The sequence below is a fragment of the Trichosurus vulpecula genome, chromosome 4, assembly GCF_011100635.1.
Source record: "Trichosurus vulpecula isolate mTriVul1 chromosome 4, mTriVul1.pri, whole genome shotgun sequence".
In the NCBI taxonomy this organism is placed as follows: Eukaryota; Metazoa; Chordata; class Mammalia; order Diprotodontia; family Phalangeridae; genus Trichosurus; species Trichosurus vulpecula.
The window spans coordinates 434,652,257-434,677,752 of record NC_050576.1 but is presented as its reverse complement, the minus strand read 5'-3'; the positions used below and the strand labels follow the sequence as shown (position 1 = coordinate 434,677,752).

General features: G+C 43.6%; 1 protein-coding gene across 2 annotated transcripts in view; it reads right to left on the bottom strand.

The window, feature by feature from the left end:
- Positions 1-25,496, bottom strand: part of TP63 (tumor protein p63) — a 244,150-nt gene that overhangs the window by 168,829 nt on the left and 49,825 nt on the right. Inside the window, exon 3 of one of the 2 annotated variants that reach the window (XM_036756087.1) lies at positions 4,344-4,472. In XM_036756087.1, coding sequence (XP_036611982.1) covers positions 4,344-4,472 — 129 coding nt within the window. Of the gene's footprint in view, positions 1-4,343; positions 4,473-25,496 lie in introns of those variants that run through there. The other variant, XM_036756088.1, reaches the window with a different exon arrangement.

The window sequence follows — 25,496 nt, the reverse complement described above, 5'->3', positions numbered from 1 at the left end:
GTCACAGAGCAAGAAAGTAACTAAGGCTATATTTGAACTGGGGTCTTCCTGACTCTGGGTCTGCTTCTCTGTCCATTGCATCACCCCCTAGCTGCCCAAACCTAAACTTTAAGATCTAGCAAAGAATCTGAGCTTCATTCCTAGCTTTGCTGCATACTAATCTCTTACATATATCATCTAAGGATGGGTGAAAGGAATGGAGGGTGTTTAATAAGGAGAAGTCTTCCCTAACACATGCCATGATAGCTGTGTGCCAGTGATGGGAAGGGCTGCCAGGTGGAAAGGGGATTCCATTTGTTCTGTCTGGCCCCAGAAAGCCAATGACTGAAGGTTTCAAATACACACATTTTAAATGTGATGTCAAGGAAAACTACCTCACAGTGTGAGCTGTCCCAAAGAGGGACTGCATGGAGACTTTCAAAGTCTTCAACTTGCCAGTTATTGACTGCAAAGTGGTAGCTGTCACTCTCTGCCAGCCTCCCTTTGCCTGTAGGTGATCCAAAGGGCAATGATGGTCTAGACGTCAGCACATTCCCAATGATGGCTGACATATGGGATTTGCCCAGGAAATGGAGGCTCTTCAAAGAAGGGAGGAGTCTAGTCATGTTTTTTTTTTTTTTAATGTGGGCAAAAAGATGGAAAGAATTGAAAGGGAGGCTTGGACTCAGTTGTGACCCATGGGGAGACAGGATGAAAGTGGTTTGGGCAAAAGAATCCGAGAGAATGTACAAACACAGATGTGTCATGATCTGCCCTGAGAAAAGAGCACTTGCAGTTAGGAAGGTTTGACTTAGCTGGATCCTGAATTGGCTCCTTTGTACCTTCTCCACTGCTCAGTTCTCTCTGCCCCTGGGGTGAGGAGACATGAGCTGAGCAGCCTCTTGCATGGTTACCCTTCACCTGAAGCATGGCCTTGGTGATAAGACCTTCTGCCAACAGGCATCAAAGTGAACAGGGGCCACTTGGCCATTTGCCAGCCTGTAGACCACTATTATTTTCTAGGTTATTCCCATCCCTTGCCATCAGGATGTGGATTGGTCTTGTGCCTGCCCATGTACAGGGAGCTCCAAGGTAAAGGAGATCCATCCACCTCTTCTCTGTATCTTATAATCCTAGAAAGTTGCAGAGAGGACTGATAGGTGAAGTGACATGTTCACATTCCCACAGCCACAGAGGGGCCCTCGAGCCTAGGTCTTCCTGTCTCTGAGGTTGGCTCTCTGTCCCCTCCACCATGCTGTGTCAGGTCTCATGCTAATTATTATGTGCTTCCCTCACCTCCTGGCTTTGAGGGCCCATAGCTCCTCACTTCTGGAGATGACAAGAAGGAAGGCAACCATGGTGGAGATGAGGAAGCCTCCAGTATCTTAAAAAGCAATGAAATTTCTGACTGGATTCACACTTATTCAAATGCCCAACTGCAGATCCTGGACAGGCTGCTTCCATCTCCTTCTCACCCCCACACCATCTCTGGCATTCAGTATGCTGTGCTTAAGAACAGTTTCTCTTCTGAAGGATCTTACCTCGAGATAAGGTGTGTTGTAGGGGAGCAGTGTGCTCCTGCAGAAGGAAGCATCATCGACCCTGCACTCAACAGGCTATTTCGTAAACATTAGCCAAGTCATACCTGCCACCGCCCACCCCCTCCAAATCTGGGCCTCATTTTTTTTATCCATAAAATGGGGCTAGAGCTGGCCTGGATATCTAAGATCCTTTCCAGCTACAGATCATGATGCTTTATATGGTAGCCTGTACATTATTCATGTAATATAGAATAACATTTCTTTCTCATTGTTTTCTATATTTTAAAAGGTAATGTTTGGGAAGTCATTTTCACTCTGACTCAATGTAATATGAAACCAGAAGTATAGAGAAGAAAGACACCATCATGGGAAAAACCCCAAAACTACCCCGAAACTACTCCGCTGACACTGGGGAGTTTCATCACTGTTTGCAGATGTTCCTAATATTACCCGTAGAATAATCCCAGTAAATAATGTAATACAGAGGGGCAGAGCAAGGGAAAGCAAAGTGGGACTTGTTTTTTTTTTTTTTCTTTTGGAGTGCTTCTCAGCACTAAGGCAAATCAAATACCAAAGTCTTTCCTTTGTTTCAATCAAGAGTCTTTGATGACCTGCTTAAGTCATAAGAAAGCCTAAGTCTCATGAGTATGAGTCACATGGTTATAATACCTTCTGACCCTGAAGAATTAAATATATATCCTCTGAGGTTAGCATTTTGCTTGAGGGCTCACTCATTGGAAGAACGTTTATGTGATTTGGTCAGATGATACTCTGGATAGTCATTAAGGAGCCCCCTGGCTTTGAAAATCCAGATGTTGGTGCTTCTCTCTCTGGTAGATATGTATCTATTTCTATGGAGAGACAGTTAGAAGCCCTGTCTTCTGATTTGTGTTATTTGCTCTGTTTATATAATTTCTGCTTGTAATTTCTGTTTGTATTTTCTCTGAAGTTCAGGATGTTGACTTTTTCCCCTGAACTAAGTGAATGATATATGTATGTTTAATTAAAGTGAGATTGTAAACCCCTTAAAGTTGCTTTCCTTAGAAAAGCAGATCAAAGAACCTGTGATAACAGCCTTCCTATGAGCTGGTGTTATTGGCCTTGCACAGCCACAGTAGCTGCTAGTAATGTTGTTATAAGGCCAAACCTCCATTACCACCGCAGGTCATGGCTAGAGATCAAATTCTAGGTGAGGGCGATAGCAGGGAAGAACGAAATTTAATGAATAGCATTTCTGTTTAGTTTTCTGTTAATGAGGCTAATTATTTAACTAAAGGTCTCTCTCTACTTTGTGGATAATCCTTGGTAAAAGGAATGTTTGGATTCCACATGCTTTCCATTTGATACAAGGAAAGTGAGCTCACCTGTGGGGACACCTCATGACTAATGAAAAGAGGCCGGCTCTCTCAACAGAACTGTAATCATTAACACAGGGCATGAATTTTCCATTGTCCACACAGCCACAGGCACCAGCCGTGTTAGTTTGCAAATTAGGAATTTCCAGGAAGTACCCATTACCTCCTCTTTGTGCACCTTTTACCAACCCCCTCCATGAGTGCACCCAGTCTTTCACCAGGCACTCAGTCATCGAATAAGTGTTTCACTCACTCCCCCTATGAAAATCTGTCCTCTAGAGAAGACTTTTCCTAACAAGTGAAATGTGTATGTGTGTTTATTTGTGTGGTGTTTTTAATAATCCCAGGTATAATTTTATTTTCACCTGAGATAAGAAAGTTTAGGCCAAGGGAATGAGTTTCTGTTCTAACTTCATACACCAGAATGGAGAGTGCCTTTTACAGGCATTAGAGTGGGAGAGATCCTCTAGAGATCCTCATAATTACACACCGTGGTAATATAGGTGACTGCCTATTCACAGAGATCAACCTTGGGAGGTCAGCCTTTGTTGGTTTTGATTTGTTTTGTTTTGAACAAGTAAGTTAGGGGAAGCATGACTGAATGAGTATCAAAGTTAGCTGGGGGAGGCCTGGAAATGGGGAGAGGTACTAGGGATCAGAACATGGAAGGAAGTAGATGAAGACCCTATGTGCTGGGGGATACTCTAAGAGCTCATCAAGATTTAATCTTCCAATTTGTGCTCACCATTTTCTCTTTTCTACTTGGTCCTGTCTAATATACCTATCTAACCCTAACCACTGGAAAGTGAGGATGAGAGCCCTTGCTGATCCCCTAGAAAAGGGCAACAAACAATACCTGAAGTGGGAGAGGGAGTCTGGGCATTTAAAGGCAGTAATATTAATAGTCTGAAACATGACTACATCCCCCTGGAATCCTCTCCAGCCCTTCTACATTGACACATCACTGTGGCTCCCACATGATCCCAGCAGGCCCTAAACCAAGCTGGACAAGGGATGGATGGTGTATCTGTTACCTGAGCACTGGTCTGGTTAAGGAGGAACAGGAATGTGAGCCCCTTGCCCTGCAAAGCTTTTGGCTACAATCCCTTTCAAAAACCAGCAACTAAATTACACAGGGGTGGCAATCTACACTAGGGGATGGGAGACCTAAAATTCGAAAATGAGGAATTGTTTGTCATCAGAGGGAATTGACTTTGCTGCATTTATTATGCTCTTCTAGCTGAGGGATACACAGACAAAAGGAAAGCCTGTCCTCCAGGAGACCATATTCTCTCTACTCCAATGTTAACAATCCTTTGGCTATGAAAACAATCTCACGTGAAACAAGGAAGGGCTCTTTTCCCACCTGGTCGATAGCACTAGTGTTTGGGATGTGTCTTAAATGGTCCATATTCTGAGCCCTCTCAGGGTTCTGAGCGATGACTTCTCTTATTTCTCTAATACTCACTGATCTAAGAAGTCCCAAATGTGCTGAAAGACGCCAGGGCTGAGGAATTCACTTGTCTGTGAGCTCTGAGACATGGTGGAGTGGTAGTAACTTTCTTTCCAGGAGAAATGGGCAGGAGTGTCCACAAACCTTAGAAAGAATCAGAGACACCCAGCATTAGCATCAATGTTTCCGTGGGGCCGAAGAGTCACAGATGACATTTTTTTTCAAAGAGCAATGTAGGCCAGGATTAAAAACATTTAACAACACTCAGAGAGAGGGAGCCTGATCTGGGGTAAGGGTTTGGGCCTTGGAGTCAAGAAGACCTGGCCACATACTGGCTTCTGACCCTGGGCAATCACTCTTCAGGACTAGAAAGACAAGAAGTTCTAGGATCTAATGAAATCAAAGAACAATAATAAAATTATAACAGAATTGGAAAATTCCCCACCCAGAATGGACCCTCGAGATTTATCCAGCCCTACCCCCACCTGAATAAATATTCCCCCCTCTAGTGAGAGGTGTTCACATCCTGAGGCTGCCCATCACACCTTTGGGCCAAGTCCAAATCTGCCCTTGCTCCTAGCACTGAAGGCAGGTAGAATAGGTCACAGGTTCCCAGAATCCCAAAATGGAAAGGGATCTCATGGGTCACCTAGTCCCCCCCTGACCTCAGTGAAAGACCCTTCTCCAACTTGTCTCCAAATAGTCTTCCAGCAGTATCACCTGAGGCCCATCAGTGAGAGGGTGTGTGGCAGCTGCCTCCTGCCAGACTGTCTCTAAGAAGGTGCCATGTTAACTCTTCCTTCTCTGTGTTAGGAATCAGACATTCCCTAACCTCAGAGAAAGCTACACACACTACATAATAGTTCATCCTTTCAGCCTCTAACACCTTTGTTTGGTCTTTAAAAATAAAACCAACCTCCTGTAGCTCTTTCTGATGGGGCTTCAACCTTTTCATTAAAAGTCATTTTGCAGAAGTCACTTGCTTAACAGAGGCTCCCTTGCCCATCACCATCCTGTAGGTCAGTGAAAGAGTAGGGGGCTGCAGGGGTGGCAGCTTCATTCGCATACCCTCTTTCTCTATGCTCCCCTAGCCATGGCCCCATCACCATCCTGTAGGTCAGTGAAAGAGTAGGGGGTTGCAGGGGAGGTGGCTCCATTCCCATACCCTCTTTCTGTCCCCTCCCCTGGCCATGGCCCCATCATCATAAGCAAAGACAACATGTTCACTGTTTAAAGCACCTTTATTTCACCTTCTATACTTGGAGCAACAGTAACAGAATGGGATTTACTGAGGTGTGTGGGTGGCTGGGACTTAATTGGAACTTGGAATTAGAGGTTAGGCTCCAAGGCTCAGCCCATAGCTACAGCTTTTTTTCATTGGCATTTTAAAAATTGCTTCTTTTCTGGTCACCTTGTTTTCTACTGTATGCTCAAGTCCACAAGGTGGTTGCTACAAGGCAAAGGGGGAGCCCATTCTGGGCTTTGGGATGTCCAAGGCTGACCACTCTCCCTAACTCACTCCAGCTGCCTGCCGATGGCCAAGTTCCAGAAACAGTGCTGTATCACCTTAGTAAAGTGTTCAGCCATTACTGCTATCATTATAAATGCAATTAGAACGGAGTTCTTACATTGCATAAGATGAGGGACAGGCAGGGGAGAATCCGCCTCTACCTCCCTTCTCCCCTTGGGCTCTTATCTACATAAATATCTCATCAACTCTTGCCTCTGCTATTAGCGCCGACTAAGAGTTGGCTTTCAGTGCAAACAGCCATTCCCACCTTCACCCCTTTCCCCCCACAGCTGCCGAATCTTTATTCCTAAAGCATGTGTCTGTCTGCTTTACTCTGTAGCTGACAAATCTTCGCCAGTTCCCCACTCTCTGGTATCCCTTCCTAACCGAGGCTGGAGCCCCTCTTACTACTCAGATTTCACACAACTCCTCTTTGCACACTCTTCAGGCCAGATTGGCCTTTCTTTTCCCTTTACATGAAGTTCCTCATTTCCTTGTCTTTGCTCAGCCTCTCAAAATCCCAGCATGAACGAAGGCTGCTATCATCTCCACCTCTCGGAAAACAGCAGATATCTGTGCTCATGGTGACTCTCCCCGAGCTCCTTCCAGATGTGGCCAGGGGTGGGTGCTTGCTTCTTTCTAATGACTGACCATTTCATGTGGTCTTCCTCTCCGTGGTAGAATGGAAGCTTCTTTAACACAGGCATTGCTCTATTTTTGTCTTTGTACTTCCAGGGCTGTGGGGTGGTACATATTTAATGGTGACTTGTTGGTTTAAAATTGAGGCCAAAAATATAACTACCACTGTTCAAAGAAATGACATTCAGCTGGGGGCAGAAACAGAACAAGGAATATACAAATAATAAAGGACAGTTTTATAAGCAATGGTGTTCATAAGGGGGTGGGGGGCTAGGAGGGAGCAGCTGAGATGTACTTTGCAGGATCTCCAAATTCTACCAGGTGGAGGTGATGAGATAATCATAAAAGAACTTTGAATCGGAGGGCTGAATACCTGGGTTCAAATTGTGGCTTTGCTGCTTATTACCACCAGATCTTGCACAAGTGAGTCCTGCAAGAAGCACATGCAGGGAACCTTTGGGCACTGGTGGAGACATCTATAAAGTGGGTTTTAACAATAAGACCAAAATGTTCTTAGTACCAATCACAATTGACTTCGTTTTTAAAGTATTTTGAGCAAAATATTAGATGTCAAAAGTGGTACAATGCTAGAGGGGAAGAACTTTGTCCCACGCACTTACTGGACATGTAAACTGAGGCCCAGAGAGAAAGCTGAGTTCTATCTCATGGGCAGGCTCTGAAGTTGCCCCCATTAGTCACATATTGGGGGCCCAAGGCATCATTTAACATGTATTTTCTGGTGCCACTGACACCTTACTGTAAATTGCTTTATCTTTTGTCATTGTGATTTCCTAGTTTGGATTCCGAGGAAAAGAACAGAGAAGAGAAAGCTTTTCTATAGGAGTGATTAAGGTTTAGGAGGAAAGGAAGAGATGGGAAGATGGACAGACTAGTGCAGGTCCCAGGGGAGAAAGAGTAAGGGGAAGCTGGAAGCACTGGGAGGAGACACAGCTGTAGAGGGAGATCCCAGGGGAGTCCACAGGGAACACCTCCAGACTGAGAAGAGGGACCACAAGTAGAAGTCTGAAGACAAGTCACATCGACCCCAGCCTACTAAATACTGATTAATTGACTTTTCTTGTAAGATTCAGGTGGAAGAGAAAGGGTTTTTCATCCAATCACCACTGTCCACCCATCTTTCTATGCCTTTCACTCTAAACCCACACTTTGAAGTGACCCAATTGGTGACTCATCTTTGCACATAGTAGATGCTTAGAATTAGTCCTTCCTGCCCACACTTGAGGGAAGAAGGAAACATCGATCCTGGTTCTGGAGCCTTAACCTTAAGGCAGCCAACGGTGGGGAATATGGTCTTCAAAAGAAAGGAAGCTTATTCAAAGCTACATCCCTGCCTTGTAGGGTACTGGAGAGACGAGAATCTCCTGCTTCTTATCTCTGTGACCATGGGATAGTCACTCCTTTCCCTGGTGTCAGTGTCTACATCTCTAAAGTGAGGCAATTACAGTAGATTACCTTCAAGGTTCCTTTCAGTTCAAAATCTGAACCTGACCTCCAAATAAATGTCATTGAATGGGTTCAGAGGACTGACTTATATGTGGAGGGGTCTTTTAGGGCTGCAAAACACCTTCTACGTAACTAACTCCCTGTCAGGGAGAAAGTACCAACATCACCCCCATTTTGCAGGCAAGGAAATAGGCAGAAACAGTCACTAATTGGCTAGTCAGGGTCCCATACCCTGTGAGTGCCTGGGGTGGGTGGGGATGTGCATTTGGGAGTCAGTCCCAGATCCAGCCAGCTAGCCAGGTGGCCCCACTGCCTCTCCCTTGGACAGGCACCCCAACAGGTTTACTATGCCTCCATACCATGCATTCTTAACCTGCAGTCTGGGAAGCTTTTCTTTTGTTTTTAATATGGATTCAGTTGTTCGGTCATTTCAGTCCTATCTGTTCTTTATGACCCCATTTGGCATTTTCTTGGTGAAGATGCAGACGTGGCTTGCTATTTCCTTCTCCAGCTCATTTTACAGATGAGGAAACTGAGGCAAACAAACTAGATCTAAATACAAATTGGTCTCCTTCTTAAATTCTATTTTATTTTATTCATTTAAAAAGATTACCCGACCAAGGGGTCCATAGGTTTCAACAGACACTGCCAAAGAGGTCCGTCACTCACACACGCCTGCACACAGTTAAGAGACTTTTTGTGCTCAATCCTCTCAGATGCTACAATCTCACTGAGATTGGCTTTTATTCAAATCAATGCCACATCCCTTCCCACGGTGGGAAATACAGAAAGGCAAGATCAGCCACTGTTGGCATCCAAACAGAGGGCCCTGGTGACAAGGTGGTTGGGGGTTAGGCCCAGCCTGGCATGGGTCCAAGTGCCCAATATGGCTCCCAGGCCAGTACCAGGGCGTAGCGGCAGGAGAAGCAGCTAATTAGGGACATGGCGGACTGCTTGGGACCTCTGAGTCACGCTAACGGACTCTGAGGAGTTGCCAAGGTATATGGCGCTGAGCAAGAGTTTGTGGGGCAGTCCAGCATGCGTGCACAGACAGGTGTTCTGGTACACCTTAATTTGCCTCCCCCTGGCATCCAGCCCTAGGAGGTGTGTGGAGGAGGGAAGAGAAGGAGCCTCCTGTTGAACCTGAGGGGACCCTAGAGGAGGGGAGGGAAGAAGCAGCCAAGACATGGGTCTGCAGGTATCACAGGTAGTATGGGCGTGGTCCTACTGGGAGAGCAGCTTCAAGGTGAGAGGTGAGCAATCTGTTCAAAGCACTTCACAAATGCTTCCCATCTCCAGTGAGAGAAACTGGGGTTCAAGGAAGGTGGGAGCAGCTCCCTCCCTGATTGATCCAGAGAGCCTGAAGGCCAAACCCTGAGAATACACAGACAACAGCTAGAAAGGGTTCTGGTTTATCAGAGCCATCCACAGAAATGAATCACAGCATGAAGGCAGAAAGTGCTGGCTCCTGCCTCCCTGGCCAGAAAAGGAAGCTGAGCTGGGGATGGCCATCCCTCCTCTGGGAGGCACCTACTTGGAGCTGGCAATGGTATCCCGAGAGGGAACCATTCTGCAGAGGAGGAAAAGATTTGGCTCCAGGGAGAGGCCCTAGGCATGGAATGAAATTTGGGCATGACTTGGCAGGAGGGGGACAGGCCTTTCTTAGGGGCAGAGAGGAGGCTATGATGGAAGCCAAAGGTGGGAGGGCCAGTAGACAGATTCCAGCCCTGCTGCTGCTCCCTGTGTCACATGAGGTCAGCCCCTCCCTCCCTGGGCCTCGGGCTCCCCACCTCTAAGAAGGAGTGGGAGCCAGGCTTCCTACCTCTAGTGGGAGAGGGTGGCCTAGGGGGTCTGCCAGGTCCCTTCCAGGTTTGAATTCCCAATCTCTTTGCTGTTCTATGCCTTGTAGCCTCAGATCTCGCAGAATGCCACCTGCCAAGGGTTCTGGGCAGAGTCTGGGATGGGGCAAATGGTTTTGATTTGACATCTGGGTGACATCTTCTGGCCTATCTCTGATCCCTGCTAATAATAATAACAGGAAGCCTTGACAGCACCAAACCTGGACACGAAGGGAGTGCTTAATCAAGGCTCTTTAACTTTTCCAAAGCACCTCACGTATGAAACTTCCAGCAGTCCTGGGAGGAGCTACATGGATGACCAGTCCCATTTTACAGATGAGGAAACAGACTTAGAGAGGAAAAACAAGTGTCTGGCGATCACACAGCTAGCAAGACTCAGATGCATGATCTCGTCCCCAGGTACTCCTGATTCCACGCCTGGCCCTCTGCACTCGGCTCAGGCTGGGGAAGGGTAGACACTTCTGGGAACTCCCAACCCTCAGCCATGTCATGCCCCGCCCCCCCCCACCGGGATTCACAACCTCCTGGCATAATTAAATGTGGTTCAGGCCTCTTGTCAAACCAGTCACACCCATCCATCCACGCAGGGGCCCCAAGCCAGAAAGTGAGATTTCTCTGCCTCAAAGTTTCTAGATTGCTTGTCTAGTGCACCTTGTAATACCCAGGGTCTGTCCCCAGCCTTTTTCAAAGCCTGTATCACTGTGGCTGTCTGCCTTCTCCCTCTAACCATCAGGGTCATCAGTGCCCCCTCCCCCAACCAGTGCCCCCAGTATCTCTCCTCAGCATTTGGTAAGGCTGTAGTTCCTAGCCTGGCCCATTAGCCGGGTACTATGTACTTACCAGATGTCTTTACCCTAGCAGCAATCCGGGGAGCCTGAGGCTTGGGGTGGTAGGGCGTGGTCCTTAGCTGAGAGACTTAACCCTAAGACTCACCGAGCTAGCCCTGCCCTGCCTGAATCCTGAACACTAAAAGGCCCAACTGTCCAAAGGCTGGCCCTCAGCGGCAGCAGCCCCTTCTTATTTCTTCCCTCCCCCTCCTGATAATTTAACTCACACCAGGTGAGGGCCCTCCCAACAGCAATCCATGGTGATTCAGTAAGTCTGAGCAGCCTGAGCAGGTGCTGCCCTCCTATGCCTTAGGCCTAGGCCCAGCCTCCTGGTTTAAGCCTTGCTGGGGAAATCCCAAAGAGTAGGGTCACAGATGGGTGCCCTGGCTGAGGGGTGGAGGGGGACCCGGAGAGGTCATTTCCCACTCCCCACCCCAAGATAAGCTGTGTATGATAGGACCTTTGAGGAAGGCCCCAAGCGTAGGCACTCTGATGCTCTCCTGTGTGTTTTTGCCACTGTCAGAGATGGGGGTGGGGAGGACTATGATCTAGCTGGATTCTTAGGATCAGAATTAAGAGCATTAGCCAAGAAGCCTAGGAGATGGTGGGAAGGGGAAGGATTTCCAGTTAGAAGGTCAGGATCCAAAACCTTGTCCCACCACTTATTTCGCGTGTGATTTGGGGAACATTGTTTAACGTATCTGGGCCTCAGTTTCCTCATCTGCAAAAGGAGATTCAGAGTAGATGGAGTCCCTTCCCCCCTCACTGATCACCCTAGGGTCTCAACACGCCCTTTTTGTTTTACATGTAAATGCTCTCTATCCCTCAGATACCTCTCAGTTCTGTGAGCCTTTTCAGCAGGTTTTAGGGGGAGGGATTCAGTCAGACTGGCTCAGGGAGGGAAGGCTTATGAACAAGAGCTGAGATGTTTGGAGTGGGGTCTCAAATAAAGGACTCACAACTCTGTTTACTCATCTGGAAGGTCTGCAAGACACACTGACCCATCCTTAAGATTGTCACCCAAGTGCTTGAAAGTTGAACTCCTCAAATTCAACTCTGTCTAATATTCAATAAATGCATAATTTAAAAAAAAATAAGTGAGAGAAATCTATTTCTCCTTCGACATGGGAAAAGACCAAGGCCCAGAGTTAGTAAGGGAACAGCCAAAGTTACAGCCAGCCACTGATGGAAGAGCCCACTGGAGAGAGAGAGGCCAGATGCCCTGGGGGATTGGGGTCAGGGCTCTCTCTCTGCATTCTCCCAAAGCCCTTCTTTCTCTCCGTGTGCACGCTTGCCTTTCTATTTCTAATCTGCCATCATTTTAAAAGGAAGACGGTCACTGCCTATCCTCACTCCACCCACCTGATAAGGAAGAACAGCAGAGTCAAACATTATGAGAAAAGATCTTAGGCTCAGTTAGCTTGAGACTTTCATTTGATAAAGGAATCCTAAATCCAGAGAGCAGTGGACGGGCCCATTTTACACAGCAAGGGAGGAGCAGAAGGATGACTGAGTGGAGCTCTAGTGTCCTAAATCCATAGTTCTTCTTGGTTATATTCCAAGAGCCCCACATCAACTCATAGGCTGGGGTGGGGATGGGGCCCTGATGTAAACTATTCAGAGGGACCTATTTTACTGTTTCTGATTTTTAGGGGAACCAGAATTAGAAATGTATATTTGATTCAATTCAATGAACATATAAAGCAAAACTATTGTACTTAGCACAGTGCCCAGCACATAGTAGGTGCTTAATAAACACTTGTTGATTATTAACATATCAGTTATATGTGACAGAGAATACGGAGCTGAGGTTGATACTATGGGGCCTCATTTCAGGTGGGATCATAGAGATGAGGAATTCCAAGCTGTGGCCACCGACTTTGTAGAATAAATGATAAAGAAAGTTGTTGGTTCTTATGTCTTCCAAAAGTAAGTTATTCCTGTATTTTCAAAGGCAAGAGGATTTTTTTTTTTGCTTTAAGAGAAAAAAAAGCTTTCCATTGAACTTTGTTTTATATAAACCAAACCAAACTCAAACCATAGTCACCTTGATTCCTTCCTTTTCCTTCCCTCTTTTCCCTCTTGTTTGTTGTTTGCTCTTTCCTTCCTTCCTTCCCTGCCTGAAGTCCTTCCTTTATTTCTGCCTCCCTCCCTCTCTTTTCCAGGGATTCACTAAACAGCCAGTGATTGGGATGCACAAAGGATGCTGATATGATGACATCCTTCTGGCTTTTCCTCCAAACACTGTCCCCAACAGGAGCTCTCCCACAGGTCAAGGGCCACAGAGAACTTTCCAGATGCCTATGAGAGTCCAAGGATATGAAAAAGCAGCTGAAATGGGTCTACAGACTCTTTGCCACAGAAAGATGATGTTGGCCCTCAGAAGGCTCCTAGCCCCTTGCAGAGGCAGACAGCGTCCCTTCCTGGTTATGTTTTAAGGTGCATCACCAAGCATTCTGGATCTCGTCCTGGATACCATAACTGGCTGAACCAAGCCATTCTAGGAACCCCATCCTTGGGGAGGTAGAGATAGGCTAGGGCTAGGCAGTGGCTGGAGTTTCAGTTGAAGCCATTATGAGATGATTATCATTACCCTCACAAAGCCTAATTGTGAGTGCCCAGGTGAACACACTGCTCTCTGGGAGCTCCGCAATTTCAATTCATTTCCCTGAAGAGGCACCAGTGCCCTGAAGGAGTTCCCTGGCTCTCTTCTGTGCAAATATAATTCATACACAGAGGGCTGAGAATCTTCCTGAGAATCAAACTGAGAACACTTCCCTTCTCTCCCCCAGTGTCACTCAACTCAAAGTCAAATGAGGCCTCACCATTGAGCTTAGATCACATTAAAAATATCCCACTTATCCCAGGTTTGTGATCCTGGACTGCCCAGAAACCCACTTTTTCTAAGACAGTATGCTCCTTTCTCCAGTTTTGCTCAGCTGCTGCCATGGTTATACACATTGATCCCTTTCTACCTGGCTGAGCCTACATATTCTGTTCTAACTCCTGACTTAGGAGACAAGCAAGACTCTTCTCCTACCAACCAAGAAACCACAGATACTTCTGATGTCCAGCCCGCCTTCACCATGACCCCTCCCATTTTAACACTAACCACCTGGGTGACCTGGGGCCAACTTCTCTGGGCTTCGTTTTCCTCATCAATAAAATCAGTGGTTTGGTTGAGATGGTTGCTCTCCCAACTCTAAAGCTGTGATCCTTATAACCCCTTACCCCTTAATACTTGTCTACCTTCATTCCATCGCCTTACTTTGTCCACTGGCACTGGGGGCTGTCCTCACATACAACTTGCTTATTTCTTCTTTTTTTTTAATGACATAACTTTGAAATTTCATACTCCTTTTCCCCAACTCATATCCCTCAGCTCAACACTCGTGCTAGAGGAAATCATGGAGGGTTGAGAGATATCCTTCATTACAAAATCACTTCACTAGATATCTACCTAGAACTGGGGTCATGATTTTACTCCATTTTGAACATAGAAGCAAAACATATACATATATATAAAAATATGTATGTATATGTATATATACATATACACACATATATGTATATGTATATACACACATACATACATACACATACATATATGTATAGATACACATATATGTATATGTACATGTGTGTGTATATATATATATATATATAAACAGAAGACTAGAGGGTACTATCAATTTGCCTCTATATTAAAGAAATACGTAATTTAAGATGCTCCTTATATTCAATATTTATTTGAAATAGAGACAGCTGGTCAGAGTGGGTAACATAACATGTTGGGCTCCAGTCAGAGAAACTTGCCTTTGGAGGTAACTAATTATGTGACTCGGACAAGTCCCTAGGTCATATCTACCCAAACATGAAGAGGCTCCTCTCTGCACTGATGGACTGATTCCCAGACCTGGAGTTGTCTACACTTACAAAATTACAGATTGTTTACATTCATTTTTGAAAACAATAATTTAGCCCATTCAGTTTGAGGTTTGTCAAGTGCCAAATAAAAATGAAAAAAAATGAAAAAACCCTCAAATAATTTAATATAAAAGTCTTATAAATAGAAAACACTATTCTTTTCCTTTTGATATGCAGACCAGCAATTCTTTCAGAAAAACAATGCAGCTATTATTTATCCCAGAGCTGTTAGAAGCCAGCCAATATCCAGGCTACTTTCTCATTAGCAGTGCAATTTGATTTTGCAGAGCACCATTATCTAATTACATCTCTTTTTCCTTTTCTCTGGTAATTACCCTTTTATTGAGGGCTTTATTTTTTATATCACAGCCCCCATAGTCATTTTCGGATAGTCTCCTTTACCCTGCTTTTCAGCTTTCTTTTGTAAGAAAGACAAACAGCTAAGGGAAACTCAACTGCAGAGAGCTCATTGTGTGAGTCTGAATGCTGCTTCACATATCCAGGCCCCCATTTCAGCCAGGAGTAGAGGGAGCTACATTTCCTCAGCTTCACTCTGGTGCTGATATCAGTATATAGTGCATATGTTCCCTGAGCTTTCTATGGATTATCATAAAAGAAAAAGTTTGCCCAAGTAATTAGACTGAGAACCCCTTGAGAATAGGAGCTAGCCTTCTTCTTGATGCTGTTTTCCTTTCTTTGGATCCCCAGAGGTTGGCACAGTAGTTGGCACATATAGGCGCTTAAAAGTGCCAGTTATTTGACTAACGTTCAGATGACTGTCCACTGACCTACAGGTCAGTACACATACTGATGCGAGAAAGGAAGGCTATGATCCCAAGGCTGGGTCCTGGGAGGTGACCTTCTGTCTTTCTTCACCTCACCTGTTCCCCTGTACAATGACATTTCCCCAGGATGGAAATACCAAAAAAGCTTTCTCTTTGCAGTTGCCTGAGCCCACGGTTTCACAAACGCATAGCAAAAGGGGAAAATCAAGACCATTCTCAGAAAATAGGATGAAATATGGTTTAAAATATAGTTCATTTTCATTATGCCCTCATAGGCATTGTTCAACTGAAAAAACCTGTCCTCTGCTGCAGTCAATTCTGGGAAGACTTTTGCCTTTTCAAAATCACTGCATATTTAGCAGGCTGCATTCTTTGAATTCCTGGGCAATTGACATTCTTTCATTTCAGTCATATTTGATTCATTTTTATGCATCACCCTGCAAAAATTGCTGATTGGAAAGAATGTATACAAAAATATGGCTCTCCCCTGAGCTTTGCACTCTCAGTTCCTTTTTCTCTTGTTCCCCTTCATTTAAAATGAAGAACTCTTTTGTGTTTTTTATTCTATAAGCTCACCTTTTTTATCATAATAATAGCTAGCATTTATTTACTACTTTAATGTTCACAAAATTCTTTATACGTATTATCTCGCAACAACTCTGTGAGGTGTGTGTTGTTATTATCCCCATTTTACAGACAAGGAAACTGAGGCCAAGATAGTTTAGGAGGCTTGTCCAATGTCCCACAGCTTGTAATTGTCTAAGGCAGGATTTGAACTCAATTCTTCCTGGCTTGTGTTCTACCCACAATTTCCTTGTAACAGGTTCACTACCTTTAGTGTTCTCTACTATCTTGATGCCAGTTCTGTTGACTGGTCACGTATACCCCTTCCACTCAATTAAACAGGAAGGAAGGAAGAGGAAGGAAGGCTAAATAATTCCATAATGCAGAAATTCAATATGAAGAAACATACCATTTATCAAATGAACAAAACTAGGAAACTTGATAAAGGGATTAATGACTCACTTTATAAAACTTTTACGGTTTCCTCTGCCATATTCCAATGGGTTCTAATATGAACGTATTATTCCTGAAATCACTCAATCATGATGGCAGCTCAAGAGCAGTTCTTCATCACAAGAAATTATAGAAGGATGGTCTTTAGGGAACCTAGACATATTGATCCATTCAGATTATGCCAAGGCATATGCAGTGGCACTAAAGCTTTCAAATAAGTTAGTACCTCCTGAATACCTGGTGAGAAATGACTGGGAGATTCTGGTTATATGTTAGCAGCTCACTAAATTTTAACATGGAGGATAATTTTGAATGGAGGACAAATTCCCATTCTTTGAATATGTAAATTAAAATAGACCGAAGAATTCACCAAGTAAACCCTACCAAAAAGAATTGTCATCAATGACAGAGCTCTTATCCACTTGGATCGGAAAAAGTCAGCCCATCCCTTTTAATAGACATCCCCACAGCAAATGCACTTCATGTCCAAGTTACATTGAATGAATATCCCTCAAAATAAGGACCTTAAAGAGGGAATCAAAAGCACATTGAAACTGGACAAGGAGCATATCAGTCCCACTCACCATCTTGTCTGCTGCTGGAGTTGGATCAAAGAGGTTTTCAATGAATGTGGAGGCTCGCTCTACCCCCTACATCTTGGAGAGTGGCCTGCACAACCTGCTCTAGGTTTTTGCCTCTTCTAGTACCAAACTAAATACAGTACCTGGAAGAAATTCATGTTATTATACCTCCAGGAGTGAGCAGAAAGGTGGAGGAAACCCTGTGCCTCCTACTCATCAAGGGGGTGACATTCCTAGAAAGAATGGAAGCTGTGCTTTAAGAGTAAAGCAAAGAGGAAAGCTTGTGTAAAAGGAGAGAGAGTTTTAACCTTTATCAGGAAGTTTTGGGCGCAAGAATGTAACAAAGAGAAGCAAGGGAAGAAGGAACATGGCATCCTTGGGGCTAAACTGAATGATAGGATAGTTTTGCTTCTTGGAGATGATGCTAGACCTCTGAGAAGAAAGCTCCTTGCCATGTTCAAAGGGTTGGTAACAAGGATACACAAGTGAGGCCAAGAGAGAAGACATCAAATACTGCAACCCTGAAAAAGAATGAGATTTGGTTGTTGGTGACACCTTAATGAGAAATAATAAGGAGTCATGTCATCCAAATATGAATAACCAGGAGGCATGCTGTCTGCTCAGTGCCTGTGTGTAGCTTGAGCATGACAGAAAGCCTCATGAGATTTGTCAGCCCTAATGATTAGTACCAACTTCTGGTAAGCCATGTGAAGACAAATATCATGAATAGAAGGAACCCGGAAAGGACTGATAGAGATTATAAAACCTTGGGGAAAATGTAGGGCAATGTAAGGGTACAAGTGCTACTTTCATAAATGCTGTTAGTTGAAGGCAAGGGTTCAGGATACAATGGAGGCTTGGAGGAGCGAGCGGTTGGCTCAGGAGGTGGTCTTGAAGAGTGGTATTTTGATTTCCAAATCAAGGTTTCTGTCAGATACTCTAGTCAAGGAATGGTGTATATCTAATGAGAGATGTGGAGTGCGTGTGTGTGTGTGTGTGTGTGTGTGTGTGTGTGTGTGTGTGTGTGTGTGTTTGTATGCATGTGCATGTGCACACGCACACATATGCAGATTAGATTTGAAGTCTTAATTAAAGTCATTACTCACATCTACGTATAAATAAATGAATGAATGGATGAAAACTCTCAGACACATATATTATATGCATAAACATGTATACACACAAACACAAATACACACATAAACAAATATACACATATACGCACCTCCCCCCTACACACATATTAGGTTATCTAGTTCACTTTGCATGCTATTACATATACTCTGCTCATTTGCAAGTAGGTGCATAAAGTATTACTGCTGCTTTAAAAAATTGCCTTTGGTATTTCACCATGTATTTTGCTCCATGCTATTTGGATTAGCAAATATATGTGACTAAATGAATAGATAGATTGATAGAGATATAGATAGATCATTATATTTGTGATACACACATATTTAAACACATCTATGTGTATAGGTGTGTTTGTGTCTATCTATCTATCTAATCTAGCCTAATATCTTTTCTCTATGAAAAAGAGTGCTTTAAATTAAAAACAAAATGGAAGTTTTCCTTACATATTGTATTTGTAATTAAGGTGGGACATTTTTTTTACTGTTTTAAAATGCTAAATCAATTCAGTGTCTTTGATTAAGTCTTACTAGGTGCTTTTGCTCCTTTTGTTAACTAGGTGCTAAGCCCTAGGCTCACACCCCTTTGCTGGTTAGGTGTGAATCCTTTGGGCCCTGAACAGGGTATAAAAACTCAAAGGTTAGCATTCTGTCTGGGGCACTCAGTCACTGGAAGAGTGGTGTGGAACTCTGGGCAGCCATTTTAAGAGCCCCCTGCTTGTAAACCCAGATGTTAATGCTTTCCTGGTAACTATAAATTATGATTTGATCTATTTCTATTGTGTATGTTTGTAATTTGTTTGTATTTGATCTGAAGGTCAGGTTGCTGGCTTTTCCTCCTGAACTAAGTGAATGACACTTGTATGTTGGATTAAAGTGAGATTGTTAACCCCTTAACATTGCTTTCCTTAGTAAAGCAGATCAAAAGAACCTGTGCTGGCAGCTCTTGTTTCTGGCATTGTTGGGTCTTTCACCCCTATAGCACCTGCTAGCCAAATTGTGATTACATATGCTTTAGGAGAAGGAAGACTTTGAGAACTTTGGAAGACCAGAGAGTTTTAGATTCTGTGTCTTTTCATTCAGACTAGAGCAGCATCTCTGGAATAGCAGATGATCATGTCTAGACTGGGAGCCAGGTACTGCTTGGATACAGATTCAAGCCTCTCCACAGACACAAGGAGAGAATGATAACTGTCTAAGGAAAACATCCAGAGGACTCCTAAAAGAGGACTCTGAGGCACTGTAAATTACCTTATTGCCCTATGGGCTCTCTCCCTGGATTCTGCATGTCCTTGTTGGAGAGTGAGCCATACATTTTTGGGGATGGAGGGAGAGAATGAGCAATGATTCATAATAACTATTCTTATTGTATTATCTTAGTAAGAATTCTTTTCAAAAAGTTAGCTAACTTAGGGACTAATTGATATTGACTGATGATTACTGAAGAAAGTATGGTGGTAGGGGCTTAGGAGCTACAGAATTAGAAAGATAATTCCAAACCCTTTGGGGGCAAGCCCCCAGCCGCCTCCAGAGAGGAGAGGTAGTAGTACACTTTGTTGCTTCAATTGATCATTGTGATTTTGGCTTGGGGTAGAGTCATAAAGCCATTCTTCTTCTTCTTCTTCTTCTTCTTCTTCTTCTTCTTCTTCTTCTTCTTCTTCTTCTTCTTCTTCTTCTTCTTCTTCTTCTTCTTCTCTTCTTCTTCTTCTTCTTCTTCTTCTCCTTCTTCTCCTCCTCCTCCTCCTCCTCCTTCTCCTTCTTCTCTTTCTCCTTCTCCTCCTTCTCCTTCTCCTCCTCCTCCTCTTCCTCCTCCTCCTTCTCCTTCTTCTCCTTCTTCTCCTTCTCCTCTTCCTCCTCCTCTTCCTCCCCCTTCTTCTTCTCATCATCATCATCATCATCATCATCATCATCATCATCATTATCATTACATAGATGGTACAGTAGATAGAATGTTGGACCTGGAGTTTATAAGACCTGGGTACAAATCAAGCCTCAGACACTCAGTATTGTGTGACTCCAGGCAATTCACTCACTCTCTGTTTATCTCCACTTTCTTGAATGTGAAATGGAGGTCATGCCACCTCATAGGGTCACTGTGAGGATCAAAGGAGACAGTATTTGAATGGTGTTTAGCATATGTGCCTGGCACATAGTAGGTCTTTAATAAATGGGTGTTCCTTTCCCCTTCCCTATTATGATTGTTAGCATTATTACTACTACTATACTTATACAGAAATGTTTTTAAAATAAAGTTGGTCATTATTATTTTTTTGTTTTTAGATTAGATTGCTTAGATTTCCCATACCATCCCTGTGCCTCCTCCCTTACGATCTGCACACTCTTATAACCAACTATTTTTTAAAAATCAAAAACATTAATCAGCATGTGAAAAAAATTGGAAAACCCATACAATATTTCACACCAGTTGACCTTTTTCCTTACTTCCATCTCTTCAAAGAAGTGGAGAGATTCATATGAGTATTATCATTGAATTAAGGTGTAGGTTGCAAAGTGATCAAATTCATCAATGACACAAAGTTGGGAGAAAATACTCGATGGAAGATGTTGAATCCCACTGATCTCAGTAAGCTAAAGTAATTGACCAAAGTAGATGAGACTAAATAAAGGAAAAATGAAGAGAGAGAGGGAGAGAGGGAGAGAGGGGAAGAGAGAGAGAGAGAGAGGGAGAGAGAGAGAGAGAGGGAGGAAGGGAGGGAGGGAGGAAGAGAGAGAGACAGAGAGAGACAGAGAGAGAGAGAGAGAGAGAGAGAGAGAGAGAGAGAGAGACAGAGAGAGAGAGACAGAGAGAGAGAGACAGAGAGAGAGAGACAGAGAGAGAGAGAGAGTATATGTGCATTCACATTCCTCAGGATGGGATACATGTGGCTTGATTTCAGCTCATCTGAAGAAAGCCCTGGACATCTCATTGGGCTTCAATCTTCACATGACTGACATCTTTGTTTTTATATAGTCTAAAATATAATATTATATATTAAATTTATATTATCTAAAATTTCCCCTCCATTCCTCTCCCATTCATTATCTTAAGTAATGGATGTATTCTTTATGACCACTTATTATTTTTTAAGTTAATAAATAAATACTCAAACATAAATAAATGAGTGGACAAAAAATAAAGAGGGAGACAGAACAAACAGCAAAATCAATGAATACATGGTGTGTGTGTGGGGAGGGGGATGCAGTTAAACACGATTCAATGTTCGAAGCACCTCTGTGAGGGAGGAAGAAGAGGCTACTTGTTTCTCCTCTTTGGGGTCCCTGCTTTCTCATTTTGCATCCTTTATTTTCAAGAATTCTGTGGTTTTTCTTTCTATTGAGTGTACATGTTGCCACTGCACATATTGTTGCCATTGAGGGTACTATCTTGCTGGCTTTGCTGTTCTCTACTTTGCACGGGTGCCATTAATCTTTCCAGCCTTCCCTAGGGTCATCATGGTGCTTCTTTCTTATATTCCCTTCCATTCACAAGTCCCAACTCTGAGATTCTGATCTATGACCCTTTTCTTCCAGGCAGCAGACACCTTGGCTCTCAGTCACAAACCTTAATTCAATTCTATTTGACAAATACAGATTAAGTGCCTACTGTCCTCAAGACCCTGCATGTGTGGGCACTGGACAGGATTCGTGTGAGCATGATTGATGCTCGATGCTAAGACCAAGATGCAGATTGAAAAGCCAGGCTTTCTGGGGGACAAGCAAGCTACCCTGAGTCACCCAGGACAGCAGCAGAGCCAAGGACAAGACACTAATTCCCCACCGTGCTTTTCTTCACCACCATGATAGCCTAGCCTATGGCCTCATTTTCCTACATCACCCATACTCATATTCAAGCAATTATCTTAGCCATTGAAGAGAGCAAATACATAGTATGCCGGAAAACAAAAGTGTTGATATTGAAGGTATTTATAGTTTTTGGAGGGGACGGGGGGGAGGGGAAGCAGTTTGGTGAGTATATTGTTAAAACTCTAGGAACTTGGCAGTGTGCAGTAGGCTGGAATTCCCCCTGCGCTACATTTTAACACTGCTGTGATTTGTGGGCATCACTGTTTAATGAAGCTCACAGCTGTGCATGAGGAGAAGGAGGTGGAGTTTGGCAGAAGGGGACGAGCAAGAGATTGGGCCATGCTGTCATCTGGAATTCCCCTGGCTCTGGGGGACCTCCTCCCCCTCCCCATGCTCCCTCCCTCCTCCAGCCTTGTGTCAGTCTGGGAAAGGAGTCCTGAAATCTTGGAAATACAGAAGCCTTGTCAACTCCCCCCCATTGAGGTTCTGCTCTTTGTTCTTACTCATCCTGAGTGTGAGGATTTTGTATGAGCTGGGGAAGAGGAAGCTAAATAACCTAAGAATGGTTCTAAAGCTTCTTGCCCGAAATGCTCATGGGAATAATTAATTAGCGAAACTGGCAAAGGCCAGGGGAGCACCCAAGAGTACTGGTTTTCATTATGTTTCCCCAGATTCTTCCCTGTCCTTCTCTGGCTGAAATTCCAGCTCAAGCCATCCACTGGCTGCCCTGTGACCTCTTCCTCCAAGTGGGAGGTGTGAAGACTCTTCTTCTTTTGAAAACATGACAAATTTAAATAAGCCTCTGAACTCCTGGCCTCCAAAAAAGGCATATTTTATGGTGATGTTGACTCTAGTCAGCTGACTGTCCTCCCGCCCAAACCCTTATGGACAGTTATCCCGATTTCCTTCTCCCCCAAGCCTGTACACTGTGTGACCCAGCCATGCCAGCCCACATACTGTCCTGCATGGGAGGCACTCCATTTCTCTTGACTCTTGTCTGTTGGAATCTTGTGTTTCCTTCAAGACTCAGTCCAAGCTCCAGTGTTCACATGGTATCTTTCCTGAGCCTGTCTTTCTCCTCCTCTCTCTTCCAAACCAGTTCTCTACTTTCCCAAACTACATTCCATTAATTTTATATTTATTATGTATATAATAATAATATCGGTGTCATTTCCCCTTCTGGAGCAAAAGGCTGAGGGCAGGAACTATTTTCACTTTTCTTTTATGTGCCCAGAGCATAGCAAGGTGCCTAGATCATAGCAGTTACTTTAGAAATTCTTCTTGATAAAAAATGATGGGAGGAGGTTAAGTAGGGGCACACAAAGCCCTCGATAGTAAGAAAGGACAGAGACACTTCCACTAACTTTATAGTTACTCTGGAAAGCATGCAGCAAAAGTGCTATTGTTCCCAATTTATAGGTGAGCAAACTCAGATGCCCATTGACATAAGTCAGCTCACGTGCATTTATTAAGTGCCTACTGTAGCCCAGGCACTATACCAACTGCTACACAGTGAGTGGCAGATGAAACTCATCAGGGATTTCCCTTATGATGCCGTGCCATTAAGAGAGAGCAGTCACAGGCATGTCCATCTCATGTATGGAAAAATGAGAAATTAGGTTCTGTGAGTTGGCAAAGGTCTTGATATGTGTCATGAGTGGAGGTGGAGTGCTGCCTATGACTCTAAGCTTCAAATCTACTCCTATCCATCCCCAGATCATGCTGTTGCATCTCTGTACCTTCAGAAATGTTGCCTTTCGGGATTACAGACAAGAAGACTGGGTGACTATCTTGTTTCTTTTTCCTTGCCATAGGAAAGGTGAAAAATATTTTCCCCCTCTGTCTAGGGTCACTGACCGATAGAAAAATGTATGTGGAAGGTTTTATTTTAAAAATAAGATAAAAAACACAAACAACAACAAAAAATAAACTAATTTTAAACTAATTCTTAAACGTTCTCTCTCTCTCTCTCTCTCTCTCTCTCTCTCTCTCTCTCTCTCTCTCTCTCTCTCTCTGTCTCTCTCTGTCTCTCTTTCATCAGAATTATATGTCATTCACCTCCTCTTAAATGTTAGGTGAAAGAACATAAAACTTTATTAAATACCTTTACAAATGATTTCATTTATGTATTGTGTCCTGTTGAAGCGCAGAGACTGGGGAAGAGGAGACTGAGTGGGGATGGAAGGAAAGGAAGAGAAATGTCCCCATAACCTGGATGTTTGCCAAAAGATGTCAAAGCAAACATGAAGAATGTTAATAAATATTATTATATGGGGAATAACAGTATTCAGATTATTTAAAAAAAAAATCCAGGATTTATTATTATGCATATTTTATTTCCTATCAAAAATGTAGAAATCTTCATTTTCATCTTTATCCTTTATGCAATGTGAAAACCAAAGTTTCTTTTCTGGAAATTAGGGAGAGCTGAATTTTCTCTTACAGAGTAAAAACCAAAACAAAACAAAATAAAACAACAACCAAAATCCCCTGCATGTTTTATTTTTGTGGAGCAAAATTCTATCTTTTGGCTCTTCAAATACCGCTGGTAGGTGGGGTGAGGGGGAGAGGAGTTTTCTAAACATGGTTTTGATTTTTGTTCTTTTTGTCGTTATAAGTATTGAGGGTAGGTGAGCTCTTTGCATCTCTGCCTGGGGCCAGATGACAATAAACCAAGAGTTAGATAGTAGCCTTTGAGGTTCCTTTTTCTTTTACCAAAGTAAAGCCTCAGTTACTTTGTGGCACCTGAGAAGGGAAGGCATTTGATGTGGCAATATTGACAATGAAGCTCTGTTCAATCCATTTTGAATGCTTTTGTGTAATGGGAATTAACAATGGATCCCTCTGACTGATTGGCTCCTTGCACAACCTCCATTGGAAGGCCATTGCCAGGCCAGGCAAGGCTTCATTCTTTTCTGAGCTCCACTCAACCGGACTCTGGAATTCACCACTGAACAGGCACCTTCTCCCTTTTCTTCTCCCTTTTCTGTCTTCTCTCCTCCAATTAGAATGGGATCTCCTTGAGGACAGGAATCATCTTTCTGCCTGTATTTATATTTCCATTGCCTGGCCCTAGAGAGCACCAGATAAATGCTTGTTGACTTAAGTAGCAGATTAGCCACCAGACTTTTTTCTGGACCAAATTAGTTCATAGATATGGTTCAGAGTTGTCCTAGCAATTTTTTTTGCTCCCATAAATGGTCTTTCCAAAATGCTTGGGACAAATGGAGAGTTTGTTTCTTGAAATTATTTAAAAATGCTGTCAGTAATTATGTCTTTGTAATTACATAAATTTCATACACAAATCACCAACCATTCTCCTTCCTCATATAACTACCACAGAATCACAGACTCTAAAGGCTAGCAGAGGCCTTCAAGACATACAGTCAAGCCTGGAGCTGATTAAGAATCCCTCATATGACCGGAGAAGAATGGAAGTTCTTCAAGGACAGAAATAGGCTTTGTACCTCCCAGCAGCTAGTTCGTGGCCTGGCATATGGAAGGTGCTTAATAAGCAACACTGATGGCTTGGCTGGCCTAACAACTTGTGCCTGAAGCCCTCAATGGAAAGGGTTCTCCAAGTATCAAGCCAAAATTTGTCTCTCTTCTACTTTTTGCTTCAGCT